Genomic DNA, 26,817 nt, shown 5'->3' on the forward strand with positions numbered 1-26,817 from the left:
TTGCGGAATATTGGGTGTTTACCCTCCCCCGGTAAGTACATTGGTGGCACGGCGGCCCACATCTCCAGCAACATACTCATTTTTTCACCACCCATATGAAAAAAGCACAGGTCTCTCTAAATAATGGCCAGCACTGACATACACTTTTAGACACATCTCCCGCCACAAGTTCTAGAATTGCGAACTTTAGAGCTGGGGAGCTATGTTCGAATCTCGGCATCAGCTCAACATCCTGTGATTCCAGGCAAAACGCTTTGTCTCCCCGTGTCTACCACAAATCAATGTTTTCTTCTGTAATGTAAATTGTGCTCATGCCATGTTGTCGAGTTCGCGCTATATAATATTGCAAGGAAAAATAAAGTAGGGAAACTCTAGTTCACACATTACTGAAAGTGCACTCTTAAGTGCATCAGCAGTGCACTGTGAATCGGAGCGTTTCACAGGCCTGTCACAGATAAGAAATGCTATCAAAACGAAATCCTACAAAACAATATACTACTGGCCGGCAGCAATTCATACCCGGATAACGTCGGGACAGGCTGCTAGTATATATATATATGCGCGAAACCTCCAAAACGCCACCTCCAATCACAACTCGGATCAGCGAAGCAAGCAGGAGACTGGCCACCAAGTCGAATTACAGGTTCTATATTGCATTTCAGCTGGATAAAAGGGCAAGACGCGTTTCGAGCTTGGACAGCCCTTGTTCACATGCAAATGACCAAATGTAACTTTTTTCTTTTTATAATGCTTAGTGACCCGCCTGCATCCCGCCTCCAATCTGGTCATGTGACCATAAAGATAGAAAACATACTGTGCATAGGACTTCTGTGTGCAAAATACGCAGATATCAATGTAAAATGCGCCACATGAAAATAAACATATTGACAATCTAGTAAAAAACATTCTTGTTTTACCGATTCATTTGTTATAGCAGGATAAATCCTTTCTTTTCTGTTATCTATAACATAACGTCATATTTCAGTGTAATACATAGTAAATGTTATGTTATCAGCGGAGAATAATAGCAAGAAATGGCAGGGAAACTTATAGTGCTGCTAATGGTGACACCCGGTCGATGCCTAAAGTGCGAGAAGTTATATGACACGTACAAACAGTCGGGATAAAGTGCTGCAGTGCATGATAAATCAACCTGTAACTGTAATGCATAAATGATATCTTAACAATTGGGATTAAACAAGACCTCTTTTTGTTAGAAAAAAAGTTAATTAAAACATTACATATTGGTTTAATAATTTATCATGGTTAAAAGTGAATAAAACACCCTGTGTATAAAAAAGTGATAGCAAGGATCTGATAAAAAAACAGAATATTGGATATATATGCACACGTATGTACACATGAAGAAGCTGGAGAACTGATGGATACATTACAATGGCAGGGAGCCTGACTAGCCATTGTGGAGCACAAAAACCATCTAAAGGGTCAAGAAATATGTCACAGGTAATCATCCCCACAGGCAACAGGGAACCTGACTACCTGGGGGCTATGGGTGCATGCTTGGGGAGTCAATACCAGAGCCCAGACAGAACATATTACAAGAAGATATGCAAGTCCTCAGTGTTATTCAGTCCGTTGGGCCACTTGCTGTCGAACTCAAGGATCATGTTAGACTCATATTGTCTCAGTTTGAGCTCTCTATTGCCTCCTATTAGTAGTTTAGGTATCGCTGCCACTACATAGTAAGTTAAGCAATTCACATCCTTATTGTGTTTGCTTTGAAAATGGCGAGCCACCGGATATGAGGGGTCGCTATGAAGGATGGCTCGGAGGGGTTGTAAAATCCAGGACGTAGACGGCGAATTCTGTTTTACAGGTGTGATTGCCTGTGATGGGAATTTCAGTGCAACTGAAAGGGGTGCGGTAATGAGTTTCTTTCACACCAAACTTGCAGGCCCTACAACTAGATCATTTGCGAAACCCAGCTGCAGGTTGCATCCAATTCGCCTTATGTTTGAGTTCAGGACTGCTTTGATCCAGACTTGCCCCCATACTGCGAGCTCTGCGAAACGTCACTAATGGTTTATTCGGTAGCATGCACCCTAATATATTGTCTGTGAGAACAATAGACCAATTCTTGTTAATGATCTGTCTGATCTTAGTTTCTTGATCACTGAAGGCTGTTATAAATCTAGGACAATTATTTTGTAACTCATCTACAGCAGGGGTAGACACTACAGCCTGGCTGCTAGTAGTGTCAGTGGGGAAAAGGCTGGCCCTCGTTCTAAATTGGCTTTGACCAATGCCTGCTCAAACATAGTGTCTGAATAGCCTCGAATTTTCAGCCGGTCTCGTAGTTCCCCCACACATCTATCAAAGTCGTCAGTGGAACTACATATTCTTTTGAGCCGTAAAATTTCACCAAAAGGAATGCTGTTAATAGTATGTTTGGGGTGGAGACTGGAGGCGTGCAAGGTGGCGTTACCTGCAGTAGGCTTTCTATGCAGTGTAGTCTGTACTCTATTGTAATCGTCAATATAGATTTTGACATCAAGAAATTCAACCTGCTTAGCACTGATATGAGATGTAAACTTCAGGTTAAGGGAGTTGTTGTTGATTTCTTCAATGAAGGCAGATGCTTCTTTCTCGTCTCCCTGCCACACCATAAAAATATCATCTATATATCGCAGGTATTTGATGATCTTTCCCTTCACCCACACCTGGTGCGTTGCGTTGAGAACCCGCTCCTCCCACCAGCCCATGTGTAAACACGCGTAGCTGGGGGAGAAGCAGGCTCCCATCGCAACGCCCCTCAGTTGCCTCCACACCTCTTTTCCGAATACAAAATAGTTATTATATAAACACCATTCCATTAAACTCAATACAGCCTTATTATGCTCATAACATTCCACAGGTCTGAGACTTAGAAAGTGTCCTGCTGCCTTAAGACCACAGTTATGGGCTATACTTGTATAAAGGGACTCAACGTCCAAAGTTATTAGCAACATATCGTCCTGCCACTCAAGGTCTTCTATCTTTTTCAAAAAGTCACTCGTATCACAAACAAAGCTGGGCAGGTTGCTTACCAGGTCTTGAAGGAAAAAGTCAATATATTGCCCAACTTTTTCTCCCATGCTGTTGATCGCTGAGATAATCGGTCTACCGAGTTTGGGCATAGTTCCTTTATGGACCTTCGGTATTAGGTAAAAAGCTGGAAGGACTGGGAATTCGTTATACATGAATTTATATTCATCTCCAGAAATGAGGCCATCTTAATAGGAGCTTATTCAAGTTTTCATTGGCCTTGAAATATTCTTTGTTGCTCGATTTAATATAGCAAGCATTGTCGCTTAATGGTCTGTAAGCTTCAGTGGTGTAAGTGTGGAGAAGTGTGGCTCAATGATTAGAGCGGCAGACCCTGATGCAGAGGTCTAGCCCGGGACCAGGGTTCAATTCCCCGCCTCGGCGGGTCTTGGGCTCAAGAAAAAATTCCACGGACCTGATAATTCTCGCCTCGGTGCCTATTCCAATCATGGAGTCCCACTCTGCAACTCTGGGCAATAGCTTGCTTAATCTCCACAACGGCCCACACAACGCTAAGGATGCCTGGCCTCCACCTTGGGGGTGCCCAGGAGTGGACGCCTCACAGGGAAAGCCAGGATGGGTTCCACAGCGGTATTCATACAAGCGCCTTGAGACCCTTGCGGGTGAGTAGTGCGCTATACAAGTAACAATTTACAATCAGATTTGGGCCATATAACGATGTTTCCACCTTTGTCTGCCGTTTTCACCACAATTTCAGGGTTGTTGCTTAACTTTTTCATTAATGCGTGGTAGTTGGCCCGCATTTGATTAAATGTATGCCTTTTGTGGTTGTTTGTTTTTATGTACAGCTGTTTAATTTCAGACGTAATGCAGTCATGAAATGTGTCCAAAGCATCTTTGGCCATAAGTGGGACAAAATCAGATTTACCTTTAAAAGGAGTCGCGCCTGCTCCCTTTTGTGCCATATTAATTTTGTTGAGTCTTCTTTGAGTACTGAGATCAGAGTCAATCCCATAGGTTGCGAATTGGTTGCCTGATTAAGATCATGCATATCTAAGAGTACAGGGACATCCGCCGCCAATATTTGTTTCTCTTCATTAGAGGTACTTAGATTGGATGAGGTACTTCTATCGGAATTAGACTTCAGTTGTTGTAGGGCCAAATTTTTTTAAGTTTGAGCTTCCGGATGAAACAATATACATTGACTCTTGTAGAGGCATATTTAAATGGTTGCTCAGGACAAAAGTTCAGATCGAGAGCTAGGAGTTGCTGTTCAGCTTTAGTTAATGTGACGTCAGAGAGATTTATAATAGATTTTTCATTTACTACTTCCTCTTCTGCCAAGGTTGTTTTGTCTTCTTTTTTTGTATATTTGCAGGTTGTTCGTTATTTGTTGAATCATAACTCGATTCGCTGGTGAGTGAAACAGAGCTCAAACTGGAAATTTCATCCTCTTTGTTACCAGTTTCTCTTGCTGCAGCTTGAGGAGGCTTTTGTTCGTTTCCCTGGTCGCTATATTGTTGGCATTTGGTGTCATTATATTTTCGTGCAAATGTGAAGATTTGGCCATTTGTATAGTCGGCTTGGTCGCGTGCAAATTTACTCACTTTCCTTGGACAGATAACCTACCGGTGGTAGATTTTTCAGTGCCAAGCCCGACGCTGAGGTAGAAGGGTGAGGGATCTTGCGTCTGGATGGAGATCTAGCCCTCTTGGAGCCCTTCTTCATCCGTGACCTGCCTCTGGAAGACTTTTCTGCCAGTCCATAAAGACAGATTCTTTCTCTGTCCTTTAAAGTCCTTTTGGACATGGTCTGACAATGAGGACAAGCCTTACGGTCATGGTCCTTAGGCAAACAAAGAATACAGACTTCATGAGAGTCTGACCTGGCCTTTTTACCACAAGAAGGGCAGGGGTCAAAAAGGGATGGCAATTTGAGTAGAAAGAAATGCCCAAAACTGTCAAAAAAAAACAGAACCTTACATCAGAAGATGGAAGACGTCGAAGTAAGTCAAAAAATTTCAAAAAAGTGAAGATTATTTCTGACTAAAATCAGAAAGAAGTAGAGGTGTGTAACCAGGACCCTTCCTGAAGGAGCCGGAAAGAACAACTGACCTAACTGTCACCCCTGAGGCATGATGGGAAGCTGGGGGTCATGACTGCCTTAAAAGGCACGGTGCCAGTTTAGCTCTATGTTGCTATGAGTTAGCATTTGAGTCTTTTTAGACTATGTTTCCGCAATGCAGCCTGGGAGCTGTATATGCTTTCAGTCTTATGTGAGAGTTTCTTCTGACTGATATGCATTAAAACACTCAAAACATGTGTTGCTGTTGTTTTTCCCTGTTTCGAATGCAACAGCAAACGAACTCAACTCCAGCCGCAGTACCACCAAGAAACAGGAGACCCAGATTTCTGTGAGTGATTTTTATTCCGCAACAGACAGCATAACGTTTCGGCCTACAAGAGGCCTTGGATATATATATATATATATATATATATATATATATATATATATATATATATATATATATATATATATATATATATATATATATATATATATTTGAATTCTTCGTAGCTCACTTCATCGGAGCCACGTTGAGGGAAGGCAGGCGATTAGCTGGTGCAGTAACCGTGAGTTATAGACCATTGAGAGAAGCAGTTGTTCTCTGGACTATTGGCGCATTGATTACAGAGTTTTCCTACTGAACCCCTGATATTGATTCCTTAGGTTTTCTGATTAGAAAGGAAGGATCCCCCAATATACGCTAAGGCTCATGAAGTCCTGTATTTGGGAACTTTAAGTAAGATTTTATTCCTTTATGTTTGCTCTCCTTCCATCTGAGCAGAGAGTATTTTTGTTGTTGTGTGTGTCCATGTGTCTGTAGTGTCCTTTTTCTTTTTCCTTTCCAGGGTCCCATTATTTTTGGTTCAACCTGATGTTTTTTCAGAGAAGCTTGATTCTTCTCCTTTAACTTGTGAATTATAGATCTGTATGTTTATCTATGATTTTGTCTCCACAGGTTCTCACGCCAATTGGGCGTAACGACATTCACTAACATTTAACATTGTTAGGAACATTACACATTGTGGTGATTTTTATTGACACTTTTACATTTTACATGTGAGTAAGACGAGGGTAAGTGCATTAACCATTGTCCTGAAGAAGGGGGCTTTGACCTCCGAAACATGTTGACTTTTTGATACAGTGGTCTGGATACCCTAATATGTATCTATTTAAACCACGCCCTGCACTTTTATTTTAATAATACCAGCCGGGGATTTAATAAAGTATTTTTTTTTCCCACGTGCCAGGTATTTTTTAACCACTCACTTTTTTCACCTCACCTCACTCACACCTTTGTATAAAAAACACACCCCCCCACACATAGTTCACTTCAAGTGCTCCTGCGTATCCGCGAGTCGTAGCACGCCGCATCCCGTAGAGGGGTGCGAAGGCCCCGATGATGAAGCATGACACCAAGGGGCCTGTTGGTGTGTGAGGGGCATTTAAACAACACTGTGTGTTCCCCATCACTCTAGGGATCACTATCACTCTGAGTGGATTCCACTTTGTTTATCCCTATGTTGGTATTGCCACTGCTGTTTTTTCTGGCCTTGTTGCGCATGGGTGTCGCTTTGGTGGGATTGTTGTAAGGACTGATGCGACGTTCCCGGTTGGTTTCCCCCTCTCCCGTGTGGTCTCCGTGACGGGGTCCCTCTCTTCGCTCCCCTGAATTGCAAGGCCCCCATGGATCTTGCGGTGTCATTATCCTTTTTGAGCTGTGAGAGCTTGTCGACCACTGGTGCTCCGAACAGTGTTTCACCGTTGAACGGGGTGTTCAGGATGTTGTGTTGCACCTCCGGTTTAAAGCCTCATATTCTGAGCCAGGCTTGTCTTCTTTCTGTGATGCCCAGCATCATAACCCTGTTGGCCGTGTCTGCCCTGTCCAGTGCTGTTTTTAGGCAAGAGTTTGGCAAGTTCTTCCCCTCCTCTACCAGGTGCGAAGCCCTTTGTTGGTATTCCTGAGGGAGGTGTTTCACCAACTGCCCCAGTTCCTCCATGATTTGATAAAGGTGTCTGGTGAGCAGTGCGTTGGAATTAGCCAACATAGCCAGCATAGCGGCATTCCTTTCGATTTTTCTTCCTGTTAGGTCCATCCTTCTGCTCTCTTTGTCAGGGGGTGGACCTGAAGTAGTTGGCACATTGGCCCTTCTTCTTGCTGTTGCAGTGATGGAGTCAGCAGCGACTGTCCCCTGTATGTAGGGTGGGTCCTTTGAGGAGTGCTTGTATTTTTTCTTCGTCCTTGGCGTGATGGGTTTACAAGTAGCAGGCTCCTTGAATGCCTCTCTACCTTGCCCTTTGATGCTTTCAAGCATTAGTAGATACTGGCTCCTAGTGTGCATTGGGAGTAGTGTTTCTACTAGGAAATCCCCTTTCGGCACCTCCTCCTCGAGCTTGACTCTGAACACTGTTGCTGCGGTCTTGATGCATTCATTGTAAAGTCCAATGTCGTCCGATGGCGAGGGCCTCGCTGGATATGTGTCCACTCCCTCTTCTGGACTCTCAGCTTCGATGTCCTGCCACTCTACCTCCTGTGTATCCAAGTATGTCGATTCTTGGTAAGCCCTCTGGTCGTCATCTCCCTCCTCTTCGTAATAGGGGGTATCATCTTCCTGATATGCCAGATCTTCCAAGCTCTCCGACGCAGATTCTACCTCGAATTCTTCCTCTACTTCCTCGACCAAATGTCTACTGGTGACTTGGGCCTCGAAGGAATTGTGTAAGATTTCATTTTTTCTTCGTAATCTTTCTTTCGCTGCAGGATGTTCTCCATCTCTGCTTCGAGTCTCCTCTTCTTTCTTTAAAACTCCGCCGCCTGTTCGGCGTCGAGTGTTTGTGCCGCTCTCTTTGGTGCGCTAGATGGCGTTGAGATGGTTTTCGTCGTCGAGACTGGTTTCGGCGGCAAGGCTGTTTTCGGCATAGAGACTGGTCTTGCGTCTTTCGTCGTCTACTTCGAAGATGTTTTCGGAGTCGAGCGCTCCTTTTCTTGGACGCTTTTCGACGACTTTGGTTGGTCGCTGTCCCTCTGCGCCAGGGAGTCCTTCTGTGAGGATCCGCTGGGCCTGGATGTTGCTGCGGACGCCGAAGTTCTCGGCGTCGGCGCTTTCTGGGTCTTGCCCTCGTTTTTACGAGAGTCTTGGGAAGACTGTCGAGAGTCTTTCGGGCCTTTTTGGGGCGTTGAGTCTCCTACCTTTTCTGTAGTCTTCTTATTATCGGTCTCTGCGACCGTGTAGCCGATGTCTTCTTCGGCGACGTAATCCTCCTCGTCGGTCGAGAGTCCCAGGTCTGGAAGGGACGGTGGTTGGCCCTTGCCCTGCATGGTGTAGTTTGCTATTCTTTGCCTCTCTCTCACTTGAAGAGTCTTCGGCGTGAATGCGGAGCAGGCGTTGCAGTCCTTGCTTACGTGGTCGACCGGCAGGCAGAGGTTACAGACTGGATGTTGGTCCTTCTGTGCGTACTTATGATGACAGTTGCGGCAGAATTTGGTGTGTTGTCCATATCTTGCGTTCAGGGGGCTCCCTGATTGCACATTCTCCTCTGGACGTCGAACTGTGTTGAAATCTTTTCTTTCTTCGTCGTCCTTTCGATGGTGTAGTCTTCCTTCGTGTTCTCCAATGTTTTTCTCTCCATAAACTTGAGTCTTGCTTCTTCTCTCCTAATCTCTGGAGCCCTCTCGGGAACGATCCAGACCCAAAGGTGGAAAAAAGAATCTGAAGATGGCGCCCAAGGGTGGGAGCTTCCGCAGGAAGCATGCCGACGTCACAGGAAGGACACCAAAAGGTGGGCCGTCAACGCCCACCTGGGCTACGAAAAAAAAAAAAACCAAACAAAAGACTACAATTCCGGACCCAACCACTAGACCGCGGAATAATGCACAGCATAGTGAATCCAGAAAGATTCACGCTGCAAAACCTCCAGTATGCACCAGGGGGCTGCGTTGCAGAGAGGTGTAATGAGGCCACGCCCCTTTTTACACCTCTCTGCAACGTAGCCCCCTGGCGAGTTTGCACAGGGGGAACTAATTCCCCTTGCATAATGGGGGTCCCTGGGGGCCAACTAGCCCACCAGGAACCTCCAGTATGCACCAGGGGGCTGTGTTGCAGACAGGTGTAATGAGGCCAACCCCCTTTTTACACCTCTCTGCAACGTAGCCCCTGGCACATTTGCAGAGGAGGAACTAACTCTCCTTGCATACTGGGGGTCCCTCGGGGACAACAAGCCCACCAGGAACCTCCAGGGGGCTGCATTGCAGAGAGGTGTAATGAGGCCACTCCCCTTTTTACACCTCTCTGCAACGCAGCCCCCTGGCACGTTTGCAGAGGGGGAACTAATTCCCCTTGCATACTGGAGGTCCCTGGGGGTCAGAGTACAGTACAGAGTACAGTAAAGAGTACCGTACAGAGTAATGTACTTCGTACCCCGTGATTTAAAAAAAAAAAAAAACATTTTTGGGCCTTGGGGGTCCTTGTGGGACCCCCTGAGGAGGCCTAGGGGGGTCAGGGTGTTTCTACCCTGCCCCCTTTGCGCGTTTGTTTCACTGCTTTCTTGTGCCTCGGTTCTACCGAGGCACAAGATGGCTGCCAACATTTCCTGGTTTGGAGTGTTGACAGCCAATTAGCATGAAGCTCGTTCTCGGGAAGGTACAGAGTACAGTACTTCATCTACAGATATATCTATGATTTTACTTTCAATTTTCTCAGGAACTACTGAACGGATTTACACCATTTAAAAAAAAGGGTAATCTGCGAACCGAACTTTACCTTTTTGCCAAATTTGGTGTAATTCCGTTCAGCCATTCGGGCTATTGCTTTGGCTAAATGTCCCTATGGAAAATTGCATGGGGAAAACACTGTGGACCTGGGGTTACCGGTCCACCTGGCTCAAGTGGTAAGGCCTATCTCTAAGGCAATTTGTTGCATTTGCGTCACGCTTAATACAATAGCCCAGCGTACTTCCACTAAAAACAAATCACACCACACCTTGTTAGAAAAATATGGAATGCTTTATAAAATTCTTTAGTTTAGCTTACTCCTTTAGCAGTGTAAAATTTTAACACATTAAGATAAGAGCCCAGCAGGAACCCTGGTTCCTCAATCTTCCCGTAGATAATTCACAGTTCCAATAAATTAGACAGCAAAATTATTACTTTTTCATAGTGAATCAAGTATGCACATCCCTTGGATCATGACACAGAATTACAACCTTCTTCTAGTAAAGCGGGTATTTGCAGTAATAAGACAACGATCAGACTCGGGTATCCCCAGTGGACAGGAATAGGCATTAATTTTGGCCAGTATTCATACACTCTGTCTAGTACATACAACCTTCTGGCCTCTGAATGGCCTTAGTAAGGATCCAGCAGGGGTTTTATGCTTGGCAGGACCCGGAATGTGTGGTGTAATTTGATCAGTTAAAGTTCTCCTGGTTCTTGTCCCGGCTTCTACCAGGGAACAGGAAGTTAAGCCATTCACTAGGCCCTGTAGTATTTTCCCTGAGTCTGTGTCCCGCACCAGCCTCAATTCCCCTGATTACTTGTAGGCTCGAGGCTTTTAGTATCAGTCAACCGGCAACTTGGAGAGCTCACTTCCTCACCGGTAGGTCTCCGGTGAGAATATCTGCCCTCACGCCAGAAAGGCAGGCCTTCACCCTCTACCTGTTCTGGGGAGCAGACACTACTGTGGGAGAACCCAGGCACGGCTGCCGAGGCTCTCAGATCTCTTCAGGCTGCTCCTCCTCAGCTCCGCTGCAGATACGCCTCACCAGCTAAGGCGCCGAACCCTCCACTGGGCCTGCGCGGTCAGAAGAACACCACAGCGCAGCGCCACCTCTTCTGTGATGCCGCGCCTCCCCCTGCTGACCTGCGCAGGAGGAAGGCGTCTCGCTATCGCGCTGCTCCTTCAATGAGGCTGACAAGCCCTCACTGGGTCTGCGTGTAAGAAGGGACGCCTCAAGGCCGCTCCGCCCCTTTTGAAACTGACGAGCTGGGTCGGCGCTAGGGTCGGGACACCTCGATGTCGCACCGCTGCTTCAACCGCAATCACCTCCGCGAGGGCGGCGGTACAAGCGGCACAATTTCCCCCCCTCCGGCTTCTTACTTTGGGAGGGAGTCCCACTTCCCACACGGGGCACTTCCCGGATCAATGTCTCAAGTCAGGCGACCTCTACCTACCGGCAGACCACGACACAGCTGAGATGGGACAGGCCAGCACAGGAGTGAGACCACTAGAGAACAGGGGGGGAATCAAGATCTCCCAGTCTCCACTTGACCCCCAGAACTATCCAGTGGCCTCGGGGCAGCTCTCACCCTCAAAGATCAACAAGCATTGGAAATGCAATAGGTCTCGCAGTAGGAAAGTTTGAACTATAGGTGTTATTTATTTTTTTGTTTTTTATTTATGTGTTGTTTTTTCTAAATAGCTAAATTAATAGCTTTCTTCTTTACAAAGCCAATAGTTATAATTTTTGTAAATGTGACACCTCTAGCATTTGTAAAGCAACATGTTTTGTATTAACGGGACTTATATGTGACTTATATGTATTGATATAAAAAAAATCAATGGCTTTAAAAAACAATTAATAATTAATACGTAAATAAAATGGATTTTATTTTATATTGCCAATAGCTTAAAGTTTATTAAATATATTTAGTGAAGATGCTGTGGTTGCGCTGAGTGAGGGTGAGTGAGGGTGAGGGTGAGTGAGGGGTTGAGGGCGAGTGAGGGGTTGAGGGTGGGTGAGGGGTTGAGGGTGAGGGGTTGAGGGTGAGTGAGGGTGAGGGGTTGAGGGTGAGTGAGGGTGAGGGGTTGAGGGTGAGTGAGGGTGAGGGGTTGAGGGTGAGTGGTTGAGGGTGAGTGGTTGAGGGTGAGTGGTTGAGGGTGAGTGGTTGAGGGTGAGTGGTTGAGGGTGAGTGGTTGAGGGTGAGTGGTTGAGGGTGAGTGGTTGAGGGTGAGTGGTTGAGGGTGAGTGGTTGAGGGTGAGTGGTTGAGGGTGAGTGGTTGAGGGTGAGTGGTTGAGGGTGAGTGGTTGAGGGTGAGTGGTTGAGGGTGAGTGGTTGAGGGTGAGTGGTTGAGGGTGAGTGGTTGAGGGTGAGTGGTTGAGGGTGAGTGGTTGAGGGTGAGTGGTTGAGGGTGAGTGGTTGAGGGTGAGTGGTTGAGGGTGAGTGGTTGAGGGTGAGTGGTTGAGGGTGAGTGGTTGAGGGTGAGTGGTTGAGGGTGAGTGGTTGAGGGTGAGTGGTTGAGGGTGAGTGGTTGAGGGTGAGTGGTTGAGGGTGAGTGGTTGAGGGTGAGTGGTTGAGGGTGAGTGGTTGAGGGTGAGTGGTTGAGGGTGAGTGGTTGAGGGTGAGTGGTTGAGGGTGAGTGGTTGAGGGTGAGTGGTTGAGGGTGAGTGGTTGAGGGTGAGTGGTTGAGGGTGAGTGGTTGAGGGTGAGTGGTTGAGGGTGAGTGGTTGAGGGTGAGTGGTTGAGGGTGAGTGGTTGAGGGTGAGTGGTTGAGGGTGAGTGGTTGAGGGTGAGTGGTTGAGGGTGAGTGAGGGTGAGTGAGGGTGAGTGAGGGTGAGTGAGGGTGAGTGGTGGTGAGGGTGAGTGAGGGTGAGTGAGGGTGAGTGAGGGTGAGTGAGGGTGAGTGAGGGTGAGTGAGGGTGAGTGAGGGTGAGTGAGGGTGAGTGAGGGTGAGTGAGGGTGAGTGAGGGTGAGTGAGGGTGAGGGGGTGAGGGGTTGAGGGTGAGTGAGGGTGAGGGTGAGAGGTTGAGGGTGAGTGAGGGTGAGGTGTTGAGGGTGAGTGAGGGTGAGGGTGAGGGGTTGAGGGTGAGTGAGGGTGAGGTGTTGAGGGTGAGTGAGGGTGAGGGTGAGTGAGGGTGAGGTGTTGAGGGTGAGTGAGGGTGAGGGTGAGGCGTTGAGGGTGAGTGAGGGTGAGTGAGAGTGAGGGTGAGGGGTTGAGGGTGAGTGAGGGGTTGAGGGTGAGTGAGGGGTTGAGGGGGAGGGTTCGAGGGTGAGGGGTTGAGGGTGAGTGAGGGTGAGGGGTTGAGGGTGAGTCAGGGTGAGGGGTTGAGGGTGAATGAGGGTGAGTGAGGGTGAGTGAGGGGTTGAGGGTGAGGGGTTGAGGGTGAGTGAGGATGAGGGGTTGAGGGTGAGTGAGGTTGGGGGTGAGTGAGGGTGAGGGTGAGTGAGGGTGAGTGAGGGTGAGTGAGGGTGGGTGAGGGTGAGTGAGGGTGGGTGAGTGAGGGTGAGTGAGGGTGGGTGAGTGAGGGTGAGTGAGGGGTTGAGGGTGAATGAGGGTGAGTGTGGGTGAGTGAGGGTGAGTGAGGGTGAGTGAGGGTGAGGGATTGAGGGTGAGGGATTGAGGGTGAGGGGTTGAGGGTGAGGGGTTGAGGGTGAGTGAGGGTGAGGGATTGAGGGTGAGGGGTTGAGGGTGAGGGGGGGGTGAGTGAGGGTGAGGGTGAGGGGTTGAGGGTGAGTGAGGGTGAGGGGTTGAGGGTGAGTGAGGATGAGGGGTTGAGGGTGGGTGAGGGTGAGTGAGGGTGAGGGTGAGTGAGGGTGAGGGATTGAGGGTGAGGGATTGAGGGTGAGGGGTTGAGGGTGAGGGGTTGAGGGTGAGTGAGGGTGAAGGGTTGAGGGTGAGGGATTGAGGGTGAGGGATTGAGGGTGAGGGGTTGAGGGTGAGGGGGGGGTGAGTGAGGGTGAGTGAGGGTGAGTGTGAGTGAAGGTGGGTGAGGGTGAGGCGTTGAGGGTGAGTGAGGGTGAGGGGTTGAGGGTGAGTGAGGGTGAGGGTGAGGGTGAGTGAGGGTGAGGGGTTGAGGGTGAGTGAGGGTGAGTTAGGGTGAGGGGTTGAGGGTGGGTGAGGGTGAGTGAGGGTGAGGGGTTGAGGGTGAGTGAGGATGAGTGAGGGTGAGTGAGGGGTTGAGGGTGAGGGGTTGAGTGAGGGTGAGGGGTTGAGTGAGGGTGAGGGGTTGAGGGTGAGTGAGGGTGAGTGAGGGTGAGGGTGAGTGAGGGTGAGTGAGGGTGAGGGTGAGTGAGGGTGAGTGAGGGTGAGGGGTTGAGGGTGAGTGAGGGTGAGGGTGAGGGTGAGTGAGGGTGAGTGAGGGTGAGGGGTTGAGGGTGAGTGAGGGTGAGGGTGAGGGGTTGAGGGTGAGTGAGGGTGAGGGAGGGTGTAGGTTGCAGTACTGCGGAAGAGCGGTGCGCATTGATAGGTCACGAGACCTAAAGAGAGCCTCTAAGAATGAAAACAAGTGTCAGAATAGCCAGCCAAGTAAGAACTATCCACTCTAGAATGAGCTGTGCCTGTCAGCGATGTAGAACTGGCAGGCAATTACATGAGTAAGGTAACTTGACCGTGCTGCAGGTCGAAGAAATCGATAATGATTCAGTGGCTCAGGAACTCGTGACTGCCACTTGAAGAAATATGCTCCAGCTGCGAGGATAAATAGATAAGATTATGTGGCCTAAGAACTCGTGACTGCCTTTGAAGAAATCTGAAAAACAGAGCTCCCGCTGTGTGCAGAACACCGCTCTGCACGTGTAAAAACTCAGTCCCAGAAGGAAGACAGCGGGTAGAACGTTCGCTGAGGCCCAACAGCTGAGCGCACACTAGGCGGGAGGCCGCCGAACGCTCTGGCAAGAGAGTTCCCGCTGAGAGGAATCACTGTGTGGAGATGTGAGCTGGGGGATGGGGCGGAGCGGGTAAAAAAAAAAAAAAAGACGGAGGGAAGGCAGATAAGGGGAGGGGGGAGGAGAAATGCGACACTGCGGGCAGGGGAGGGTTAGGCAGCCATCTGTCCAAAACCACTGGCTACAACTGACGGAAGCGGCACCAGGGGGAGAATGTCGCTTCAATTGCAATCACTAGGCAAGGTGAGTTCAGATAACATCACAACTCCAGGGTGAGAGCGTCGCTACAAATAGTAATCGCTGGGCAGACGAGGCAATTCAATACCAGGGCGCTCACGAAACACTCCGACAGAACAGTTGAGGGAAACGCGCTGTAGATACAGCACTGCGTGAAAGGTAGCGATAAACAATGCCCAAGATAAAAACCAGGATTAAAGGACGTTTACTAACAAGTATGATCCAGTGAAGCTTCTCAGTTGTAACGAAACATATCTGGTCAAGTGGGAAATCAAACAATGGGTCCGGGCAGATGTCGAACATTCTGTTTACGGGTGTTAAAGGTGCTTCAGAGAGTAAGCATGTAATATCAAGAGCTTCAATTTAAAGGGAAATATTTCTACATAGTATTTGAACTTGAAATGTAATTTTTAAATTAGCTTCCCGTTGATCTTGCTGAAATACCCTAGCAATGAGTATAATGAAGCTTCAGTGAATAAGATAATATATTCCAATCTATGGGAGGTGTGGCAGGCAGGAGAAAGTCAGGAGAGGGAGGAGAGGGAGGAGGGGGAACTGCTTGCGAAATGAAATTAAAAGCGGCCGGGCGGGAAATGCTCTTGGTAGCATTCGTTTGTAATACAGCAAATAAGTAATCCTTTCCTTTGTTGTAAACAAGGAGCAGCGAGATCTTCAAGATAAAAACCAGGATTAAAGGACGTTTACTAACAAGTATGATCCAGTGAAGCTTCTCAGTTGTAACGAAACATATCTGGTCAAGTGGGAAATCAAACAATGGGTCCGGGCAGATGTCGAACATTCTGTTTACGGGTGTTAAAGGTGCTTCAGAGAGTAAGCATGTAATATCAAGAGCTTTAATCCTTTCCTTTGCACGGCGGGCAGGGGAGGGGGCGGAGCGGGGAGAGGGAACAGACGGAGGGAAGGCAGATAAGGGGAGGGGGGAGGAGAAATGCGACACGGCGGGCAGGGGAGGGGGCGGAGCGGGGGCCTGGAGTGCGGCTGAGGGAACTGATGTGCACGCGCTTTTAAGCTCAATGCGCATGCGCATTGAGCTTAAAAGTCACGGGCACTGCAAGGAATCGCCACGATTCCTTGCAAGTTGGTTAAAGAGTGGATAAGCCCCCATAATCTCGCTTGCACGATGCGCATGCGCATCAACAGGCGAGACCTAAAAAGGGGCCACAATACCCCCTCAGCACAGGCCCCAGCAATTATTTAGATCAACTTGGTGCAAGGGACAGTTCCTCCTCTCGCGTGGAGACACCAAGGCGGGGCTCATCATGTAACTTTCCTAGGCAAGGTCAGGTCTACGGGTAGAGGGGTGATGACAGCGGTAAGGAAGCAACCCTCAAGAGAAGTCAACCCTCTCAGTGCCCTATCCCCCTGACACCACAGCCTGCACTCCTGCTAGCCCTATGATGCTCAAAATGGCCGCCCAGGTTCTGACCTTATATACCCTAGGCCCCGGTCACTAGAATGGGCCGGAAGGTTCTAGATCTCTTCCAATATTAACCTATGGCCCTAACTATGAGGTAAAACGTTGACAGTTGACAGGCCACCATTTTGTGTTAAGCACCCATTCTCCCTCCATTTTACAAGGGCCCCTGCGCTGCATTACTAAAAAGTCATAATGAGGCGCCCAGAGACCTAGGGTCAACATCAGAGAAAAAAAATATATATAGTGGACACACAAGAAAAATATAGGAGGCAGAAAGGGGATAAAAGATAGGAGGGACCACCCAAAGGGCTGACAGGTCTAACAAACACGTTTTGGGATCCCCCTTTCTTCTCAACCCCCGCTTCACAAATCACTCCCAAACTTTCAGGGAAGGAGCGGAGCAGGCCATTTTCTTGGAGAATTTCACGTGTATTCGTCGACCGGCGCCAAAGTTATTTCAAATCGAATGTTGAGGATTTCCTATGGAAACTAGGTCCTAACTATAACTACCTACTGGTGACCGCCAGGAGATTATATATATATATATATATATATATATATATATATATATATATATATATATATATATATATATATATATATATATATATATATATATATATATATATATATATATATATATATATATATATATATATATATATATATATATATATATATATATATATATATATATATATATATATATATATATATATATATATATATATATATATATATATATATATATATATATATATATATATATATATATATATATATATATATATATATATATATATATATATATATATATATATATATATATATATATATATATATATATATATATATATATATATATATATATATATATATATATATTCCTTAGGAGAAGAAATCAGAGGCCAGAGGGGATTTCAGGGCTGACAGCACACTTTATTCAAATGATCCCAGTGGCGGCGAATGCATTTCGGCAAAACAGCCTTCCTCAGCGCCCAGCACTATAGCGAGTCCTTCACCTCTTAGCTCCGTCCTGTGTGAAATACATGCTTGCACCCAAAACTCCTTCCCCTAATGCTGTCAGCACACCTGTGATAGTTTGTGATCTGTATATAGAACTTCAAATCCCAGAATGCACTGTATCGGCCAGACTGAGTAGGTGGCGTAGGAGAGTGAATAGAGACAGTAGGTCTGTGCAAGCCTGCAGGTGAGTGATGAAGGGAGCCTCAGATCAAGAAAAAGTCCACGGCTGCTGCCCTGAGCCCCCTCGTACTGCTGCAGCCGTTCCGCTCAGGTTCGCAATGGGTATGTGCTGTCAAATGGAGACATTGCGCCCAATAGAGATAAAATACCTCAGTCCTCCCATGCTAGCCTGTGGTTCCTGGCGGTCTCCGGATATATCGATTCCTCGATCTCGATAACGCTGGAAACAGCGGGTGCCAGTGTAAATCCAGGACACTTGGTGTAGCAGGGCCTGCTGTGCTGCGCCCCTGGCAGGCGCAGTATATATGAAGATAAATTCCTTAGGAGAAGAAATCAGAGGCCAGAGGGGATTTCAGGGCTGACAGCACGTTTTATTCATATGATCCCAGTGGTGGCGAATGCATTTCGGCAAAACAGCCTTCCTCAGCGCCCAGCACTGTAGCGAGTCCTTCACCTCTTAGCTCCGTCCCGTGTGAAATACGTGCTTGCACCCAAAACTCCTCCCCCTAATGCTGTCGGCACACCTGTGATGGTTCATGATCTGTATATAGAACTTCAAATCCCAGAATGCACTGTATCGACCAGACTAAGTAGGTGTATATATATATGGGGCACATAAACGATTGTGTTTCCGGGGTCCTGCGCATGGGCGGGAATACTCTAGTGCTTATGACTATTTATGAGGATCCCTTGGAAGAGAATTCATGTTATTTGAATTCTTTTTTAGATTTCATTACACAATTCATGAACATGTAAATCCTATCTGAGGGGATTTAGTTAAATTTCATTTAGTATAGTGTGGACGCTGCTTATATCATAGTTTAAACGGGCTTGCAATTTTGAACCTTACTTTTAACTTTGTTCACATGACACGATCCATATATGATCCTGTGTCCAACATTGATACAGCCTTTGCATAGTGTAGGAAGCTGGCACTTTGTGAAATACCACTAGCTGGCACTTTGTGAAATACCACTACGGGGTTATATCGTGTGAAGAGTCCAGTGATTCCCCCAGAAGTGTACAGGGCTCCATGTAAAGCCAAAGTGCTCCATTTGTGGTAGTGTGGTCGGGCAGCCTAAGGCCTAACACAGAGACATCAAGACATTTTGTTATACACAGTCACTAATAAACGACACACTGCTCAAAAAGGAGATCCACACCAATTTTATAAAACTAAGGTTCTTTCAATATTTAGTTTAAGACCAAGATGTAAGTTGAAAGGCGAGTATGTATTTAAATAAAAATAATTTTCTCTTAAAAAAGTGGACACTGCAATTTTTCAAGTTTAGCAATGTTAACCTATGGGAGGAAGACAAGAATGCAGTTTTGAAGGTAAGCACGTGACTCACAGATCCAGTCTTGGGTTGGGCACACAATGTAGCCAATGCAGACTATGGGTTATCGAAGTTGCAGTAAGTAAAGCGTTGTCAGGTGTTGATCTCCAGGAGTTAAGGTAAGGACAGGGAGGGCTACAAGGCAGTACCAAACGTACTCCCTCAGCGGCACAGGGGCGGCCGGGTGTAGAGTGCCAACACGGCGTTGGGCACCCAATACAAAATAATGGGGGAGATCGGTTTTTGAAAAGGACTTTTTGGAAACTTTTATTAAACCCATTGCATCCACCACAGTAATCTTTAAATGAGTTTGTAAAAATATTATAAAGACATTCCAAATTGACTGATGTGGATGCATCTACATTTGCAGCAGTTATCGAACCAAAGAAAGCATTGGCAAAGCCAATAGGTTTCACAGCTGAGACCCATTAGCTCTGCAAATACTTGTTTAGAGAAGCTTCTTCCAGTCCTTTTTGTCAGCGGAGGCAATTCCCATCCGAGTATCTGGGCATTCAAACAAAAGATAAATTACGAGTAAGAAAAGAAAAAAACCTGCACACCACCCTCAGCAAATGCTGTTCCACCTCAGATGATAAAGATAGACATGTTAAAGTTTCAATCATTAAGTAGCCACCGTTTTCTGGACAAAGGAGTGGGATAGTATGACAGACTAGCCTCTATAACTTGTAAAAAAGGGAATTTTTCCAAAGACCAGATCATACCTGAGCGAATCAGAAGAGTGACCGGGTTCATCCTCTACATCCTGGGTGCTTTCTGCGAAGCTACAAATGTCAACAGCTTTAAATGAAGAAGATATGGTGGCATGACTAATATTTTCCCCAAGGTTGACTGAAACAGTGAGGTCATCTGCATTATCGACATTTTGCTTTTCAGGCGATGCAGAATCTTCCTGATCAATGCATGGAGAGTTCCAAAAGAGACTGGCACCTTTTAGAGAAGCACATTTTCTGTTACCAAAAATCAAAATAAACAAACCAGTAACTAACATCAAATGCTATTTTCCTATCATGTGAACAATAATTGATTTGGCATATTATCTACTTCATGACTGTCAATGATCAATATCATTGACAGATGCTGACTTTTGGGAGCTCAAATTCACCTAGTCACTGCAGATCATAGTCACTGCAGATCAAAAAGAAGAAACTGCAATGGTGGAAACATATACATTTCATCTGCAGGCACTGCAAATGTGTCCCAGCCATTTATAAAGCCTAGATTTGGCTTCAGAGTGAGTGCTTATGAAGACAAATAAGGAATTTATAATTAAGATGGCACAAAGATTTACTCACTCTCTTCAGAGCATTAAATCCTCAAAGGTATTTTGGACAAACAATTCTAATACATCATAATCACTAAAATATGATCTTCAAAGAAAACACTTCATTTATATACAATATTGATGACATCAGGTACACGCATATGTTTTTACGAACATGTATCTTCTTTTCTAGAAAAGTTTCAGTTAAACTGCACTTAAAGAGCAATTGTTTTTCCCACTGGAGGAAACATAGCGTTTATTTCCAAACATTTTTGTTTCAAAATGTACATTATGCTACTTATCATCCAGAACAAAGGCCAAGAATTTAATAGAAAAAATCCATAAGCATACTGCTGGCATTCTCTACAAAACCTGAAATCGATATGAACCTATGGCAGCATTAACAATACACAACACATTTATTTTTGTACATTTCGAATAGCAAAAAATCTTTTCCGCATTCTGATAGACAAGTTTTTGCTAATCCTAACAAACATTCTAACTTGGTCATGAATTTTGGGTTTATGGAGATTATTTGTTGTTGTAGTTTGAAGGGAGCCCTTCAGCCTAAACTTCACAACATAACTGGCTGGGTGGGAGGGGGTAATGTCCAATTTCAAGAAGGTACAAGTTACTAGTGACTTTTTCTGATAGTCCTAAATCGCCTTCTACAGACTACTTGAATGCCCAGGCCCAACAACTGTAGTATGGATCGCATTTCCCCCAAAAGAAAACCCATTGTAAACAATAGCTAGTTGCGCGCATTAGGAACCCCTCCTCATCCACAGTCATGCTCCTTCCCAGCACAACAAATTGGTTTCCACACTTGTGAATTTCTATTAAGAGAAAGGCAGGTGTGATAATAGATTTGAGTAGAATAGGCAGGTAGGTAGGTCAGTTGAAGGAAGGGGTTGATGGAGTGAGGAGGTATGAGAACAAGCAAAAGAGTCACTCTGGTAAGTAACTTGAACCTGCATCCCTTCCTCCAAATTCTGCAATGTTACACAAAGATTGAAGTGTAGGGTATTTTCATGAGTGAGACTCAAATACGGCTACCAGATAGGAGATGCACAGTTATGTTCCATGTTCTTTTCCTTTATTTGTGTTAGCAGTGCTTTTCATTGTTTCTGTAAAAATATTGTCCTAAATTGCATGTTAAAATAGGATACAGATTTTGAACCTATAGTTTTGCATATAGTTTGAATCAGCAAACCTTATTATAGAACAAAAAATATGAGTGAAATATGTAACTGCACTTGTGTAGCATACTTTGAGTCTACTGGTTGAGGGTGGAGCAAGCCTCACTCAGGAAAGAACAATAATTCTTGGCGGAGTGACCATAAAACTTCACTAAATTAACGTGTGCTTAAGCATCTTGAAGCTTGGCACAAAAGCCGTCGGGATTAACTTAGAGGCAATGTAAAAAAGAACATATGCAGCACACAAACTATCAAAAGTGAAAACACAACACAATACAAAATCCAAATAAATTGGGAAAACTAGATTACCTTTTAACAAATACAATGATAAAAGAACAATATTAATCCAGTTGCGCCATAGATTTTGACATTAAAGTTTTAAGTTAGAGTCGAACAAGCTACTTATCTTCGGTAAAGCATTATCTGGTAGAGACTATCTAGCTGCAGATTCCTCACCTTGGAATTTCACACACGTCAGGCTGGATCCTGAAACGTTTGCTGAACAGTACCCCTTGCAAGAGTTATCGGTTAACTCAGGTTGGCACCACGTGATGGCGTCAGTTACGATGTCGCAGTCACCTATATATACACACACCGAGGCGCGCGGACGTCAGTACTTTTATTTTTTTCTACACCAAAGTAACTGACGAGAACGTGTGCAAAACTAGGGTCCTGAAAGGGGAGCAACCTTAGTCCTAACCAAATCGGTCCGCAAAGCAGAGAGGCATGAGTGGGCCTGTAAGGAATCTGCAGCTAGATAGAGTCTCTAGCAGATAATGCATTATCGAACTAAGTATCTTGCTCATCTGATAGAGACTTCTAGCTGCATATTCCTCACCTTTGAATTAGTTACCCAAGCCATACCATACCATACCAGTGGTGGGTTGTAGATCAATACCTTACAGTAGGAAGTCGTGCAGGACCGAACAGGCAAAATGCCCGTCCCTGCGGACCAGACTGTCCAGGCAGTAGTGCTTGGCAAACGTGTACAAAGATGCCAACGTTGCTACCGGACAGATGTCCTGGACTGAGACACCCCGAGCCAAGGCCCTAGTCGCAGTCTTTCCCCTGGTGGAATGGGCCCCTAATCCCATAGGGGATGCTTCCTAGCCAGGGCATAGCAGATCATAATACAGAGAACTAAATACGAGATACGGTCCTTTCCTGCACTGCTCTTCCCTTCTTAGCTCCCATGTACCCCACAAAGAGTTGGTTGTTCATCCAGAACTTTTTTGTGCGGTCAAGGTAGAACGACAACGCTCATTAAGTCCAGGAAGTGGACACATTCCTCTTCCTTAGAGGGATGCGGGAGAGCAAAATAGGAGGGCAGCGTGATAGACTGACACAGATGTAATGGGGTCACCACCTTTGGCAAGAACGAAGCACGGGTGCAGAGCACCACTTAGTCTGGAAAGGGCATCATGTAGGGAGGCGTTCAAGACAGCGCCAGCAACTCACTCACCCTCCGAGCAGATGTAATCGCCACTAAAAAGGCTGTCTTGATGGTAAGCAGCCAGAAGGGACAGCTCTGTAAATGCTAAAAGGGTGCACACATATGATAAGTGAGGACCAAATGGCGTTGACGGAAACTAGTGAGCCAGCCCCATCAAAAACCTATTTACAATTGGAGACGTAAAGAGACGGTTGGTCTGGCAGCCGCTAAAGAGCAGACAGAGCAAAAAGATAACCCTTGAAAGTTTCGAAAATAGAGTCCTGCTGGGCAAGGGTTAGAATAAATAGAAGAGCAGTGGAAAGAGGGTAAATAGACTTTTCTGCATAGTATAATACAAGTTTCTGCCAACAGCGGGCATATACCGTCTTAGTGGATGGACGCCTGGCCTCCAAAATAAAGTTGCATACTTCGGAAGGAAGGTCAGAAGCCATCAACTGCAGCTGCTCAATCTCCACGCGTGGAGGTGAAGAGTTGACAGGTTCTGGTGGAGAACCCTACCCTGCTGCTGCAACAAAATATCCTCCTGAAGGGGTAGCCTGATCGGAGGATCAATGCTCATTTTAAGATGATCCTTGTCTAGTCGGGAGCCACAAGAATGACTTGGGCCCGGTCACTCCTAATCTTCATCAGAACGCTAGGCAAGATTGGTATGGGCGGAAAGGCCTGCAGCAGGCCTGAGCTCCACTTGTGACGAAAAGCGTGCCCGAGCAATAGCCGCCTTGGAAACTCAAACATGAAGTAATGCGGACACTGCGCGTTTTCTTCAGAGGCGAACAGATCTAACCAAGGTTCTCCCCACTGCTGAAAGAGACCTTGCGCCACCTTCATTTGGAGACGCCATTCGTGATCTACTAATCATTGACGGCTGAGTTCATCAGCCCTGGCGTTCAGAGAACCTGCCAGGTGTTGAACCACCAGGGTTATGCCCTGCTGTTCCGGCTATGCCTAGAGACGCAGGGCTTCTCGACAAAGGGTCCACGATCCCACCCCGCATTGCTTGTTGTAGTACCACATGGCGGTGGTGTTGTCCATGAACACCTGCTCCAACGTTCCCTTGACAGAGGGAAGAAATGCTTTCAATGCCAATCAAATCATGCCAAGCTCCAACAAACTGATGTGGAGCCCAGACTCCGCCGGAGAACAGTGTCCCTAGATGGTCGCCTCATCCCATAAGTGACATCTGTCATGACCAAGATCTGGTTGGGGAAGGGAGAGGGCTCTGCCGTGGACTCAATCGTGGTTCGTCAACCACCACTGCAGATCTCTCGCAGTTCTTTCCAAGGTCTTAACCACATCAGTGAGATTTCCCTAAACTCAGGTCCCACTGCAGAGCCTGCATACGCCACCAAGCATGCTTTACCCACAGTAAGCTGGAGGCTTGGAGGCCCAACAGAGTCACTGTCACTGAAATCCAGGATAGAGGCTGAAACATCGGAATCACAACTTGAATAACCCGGACTCGCTTCTCAGTAGGATAGTCACGAAACTGCACTGTGTCCAGAACAGCTGAGATGAAGGGGAGCGTCTATGTGACTTCAGCATGTTTATAGAGAACCCCAGTGAATGAAGGAGGTCTGCTGTAGTCTGAAGGTGGAAAGACGACAGCCTGGGGCAAGCTTGCATTCAACAGCCAGTCGTAGGGGAAAACCGACAGCCCTAACTTGCGCGGATGAGCTGCGACCACCGCCATCACCTTGGTGAACACTGAGGGGTACTGGTAAGGCTGAAGGGGAGCACGGTAAACAAAGTGCTCATAGCCTACTTTGAACCATAAGTAACGCCTGTAGCCCGGCAGGATGGGCATGTGAAAATACGCATTCTGCAGTTCCAACACTGCCATTCAGTCTTCTTGGTCTGAGGCAGACAAGACGTAAGCTAAAGTAAGCATCTTAAACTTCTCCTTTTTGAGGAAGAGATTGACGGTCCTAAGACATAAAATGGGCTGCAACCCTTTGTTTTTCTTCGGAATCAAAAAGTAGCTGTAATAACAGCCACTGCCCGCTTCTGAACCCAGGACCTTCTATATAGCTCCTTTAGTCAGGAGAGCTGTAACTTCCTCCTGGATCAATTTCAAGTGATCCTCTGCCAGCATTTCTTGAGTTGGCAGAATGTGAAGTGGAAAAGAAAGGAAAGGCATAGAATAGCCCTCCTGAATGATCTGCAAGACCCACTTGTCTGATGTTATGCACCTCCAGCGGGGGAGATGATGATGGATTCTCCCACCAACTGGAGTGGTGTTGTCTTGCAGCGTCCGACTAGGAGTGCTTAGAGGCTGCGGATGGCAGGGTGGGCGAAGATTTTTGGCTTACATTCCTTGATCCCAATAAACCACGTCCACGTCCTCACAACTTGGGCAGTCTGTGCAGGACGGTGGTTGGGATAGGGCTGACACGGATGGAAACCCTTCAGTTGCCACAAAAGGGGCGAAAGCTAGACTGGCCACAAGGTGTAGTAGAGAGGCCAGGATCTGGGGTAGCTCTAGGGTTCTTGAACTTCACTAGGTCCGAGTCTGCCTTCTCCCAAAAAGACAGGATCCATCAAAGGGCATGTCTGTCAAATTTGCCTGGACATCGCCCAAGAAGCCAGGTATGGCGCCTCAATGCCACTGTCGAGAAAACTAATCAGTCATGTCAAGGCCACACCTTATGGTGAATCTCTCCGGTCCTTAACCGCCCGAGAGAGCACAGCCCGGGCTCCTCCGGGACTCGTGGCAGGACTTGCGCAACCGTCTCCCAAAGGGAGTGAGAGAAACAGCCCAATAAGCATGCATTATTCACTGACCGCAAAGCCAAAAAAAAACTCATCTTTCCAAGTGAACCCAGCCTCTTGGATTCCCCATCCGGAGGGGCGGAAGGGATTGCGCCTTGGGATGTAGAATCTTGCACCACTAAGCTTTCAGGGGTAGGGTGCTGGCTGAGGAATTTTGGGTCGCCCGGAGTCGGGCGATGGCAGTGTGCAATTGTCCTATTCACAGGAGCCCCTGTGCTAGGCTTGGACCATGTGCCTAAAAGGACATCAGTTAGAGCTTCTTTGAATGGCAAAAGGGGTTCAGAAGTGGAAGCCCCAGGTTGAAGCATTTCAGTCTGGAGATTAGACCTGACCTACATGGAGGGCAACTCTAGTCCAAGGAACTCAGCTGCCCTCTTAACCACCAAGGCATAAGATGTTCCCTCCTCAGTAGCCACAGTTGGGGGGAGAGAGCATGCCAGTATCTGGGGAAGTGTCCAGTCCACTGGCCTAAGTTCCCCATACTAATCCATCTGCTCTGCAGCAACATCCTGCTGTTCCAAAGGGTTAAGATTGGGAGGGGAAGGCCCTCTCTTACCTCGGCCCATGCCTCTGGAATGAACTCCCCGACTCTCTTAGACTTTGTCCAGAACACAAAATTTAGGAAATTGCTAAAGACTTTTTTGTTTCACACTGATTAGGCATGCTAGTGTCCTCAACCCTCCTCCGAGCCCGCTTAAGCGCAGAGATACTCCTTTGGGAGTCAATTCAAGCGCTAAATAAACATATAAATAAATAAAGGGTCCAAAGACCCTTCCTATTCCTCTTCATAGCCTAAAACATCTTCAAAGTGTTCAGGCGACAACATAGAACCACTAGGTTCAATCGTTGTCAGAATCACTCCGGCGCAGTTTTGTCAGGGATAAGGATGGGGCTGGCACCGGGGGAGGTTGTGGAAACACGACGGGTGTTGTACTGGATTGATTCCCTGAAACTCCTCCGGCACAGAAGCCGGAGTCAAATCCTTTGTATCTAATGAGTCCCCCTCTAACTCCGTGGGGCCCGAAGGCTCACCAGAGGGGTTCGCCCGCTTAAAAACACAGTACTTGGCCTCGTGAAGTTCATTTACTTGAGTGGGGGTCGCTCTGGCTCCGAGAAAGGGAGAGAGGTGCAAAATCGACACTGGCTTAGCAGAAATGTGCCTAGAGCGTCGGTGCTCCTTACCTCTTTCGTCAACAGACGACAGTCGAGGCGAAGATGAAGTCTG

At 46.7% G+C, this 26,817-nt stretch overlaps 1 protein-coding gene across 1 annotated transcript in view; it reads right to left on the reverse strand.

Annotated features, from left to right (window-relative positions):
* Nucleotides 1-26,817, reverse strand: part of STIL (STIL centriolar assembly protein) — a 340,881-nt gene that overhangs the window by 44,415 nt on the left and 269,649 nt on the right. Inside the window, exon 14 of the mRNA XM_086952397.1 lies at nt 19,612-19,837. Within this exon, the coding sequence (XP_086808523.1) occupies nt 19,612-19,837 (226 nt within the window). The remainder of the gene's footprint in view (nt 1-19,611; nt 19,838-26,817) is intronic.

This window comes from Lissotriton vulgaris, chromosome 1_1, assembly GCF_964263255.1.
Source record: "Lissotriton vulgaris chromosome 1_1, aLisVul1.2, whole genome shotgun sequence".
In the NCBI taxonomy this organism is placed as follows: Eukaryota; Metazoa; Chordata; class Amphibia; order Caudata; family Salamandridae; genus Lissotriton; species Lissotriton vulgaris.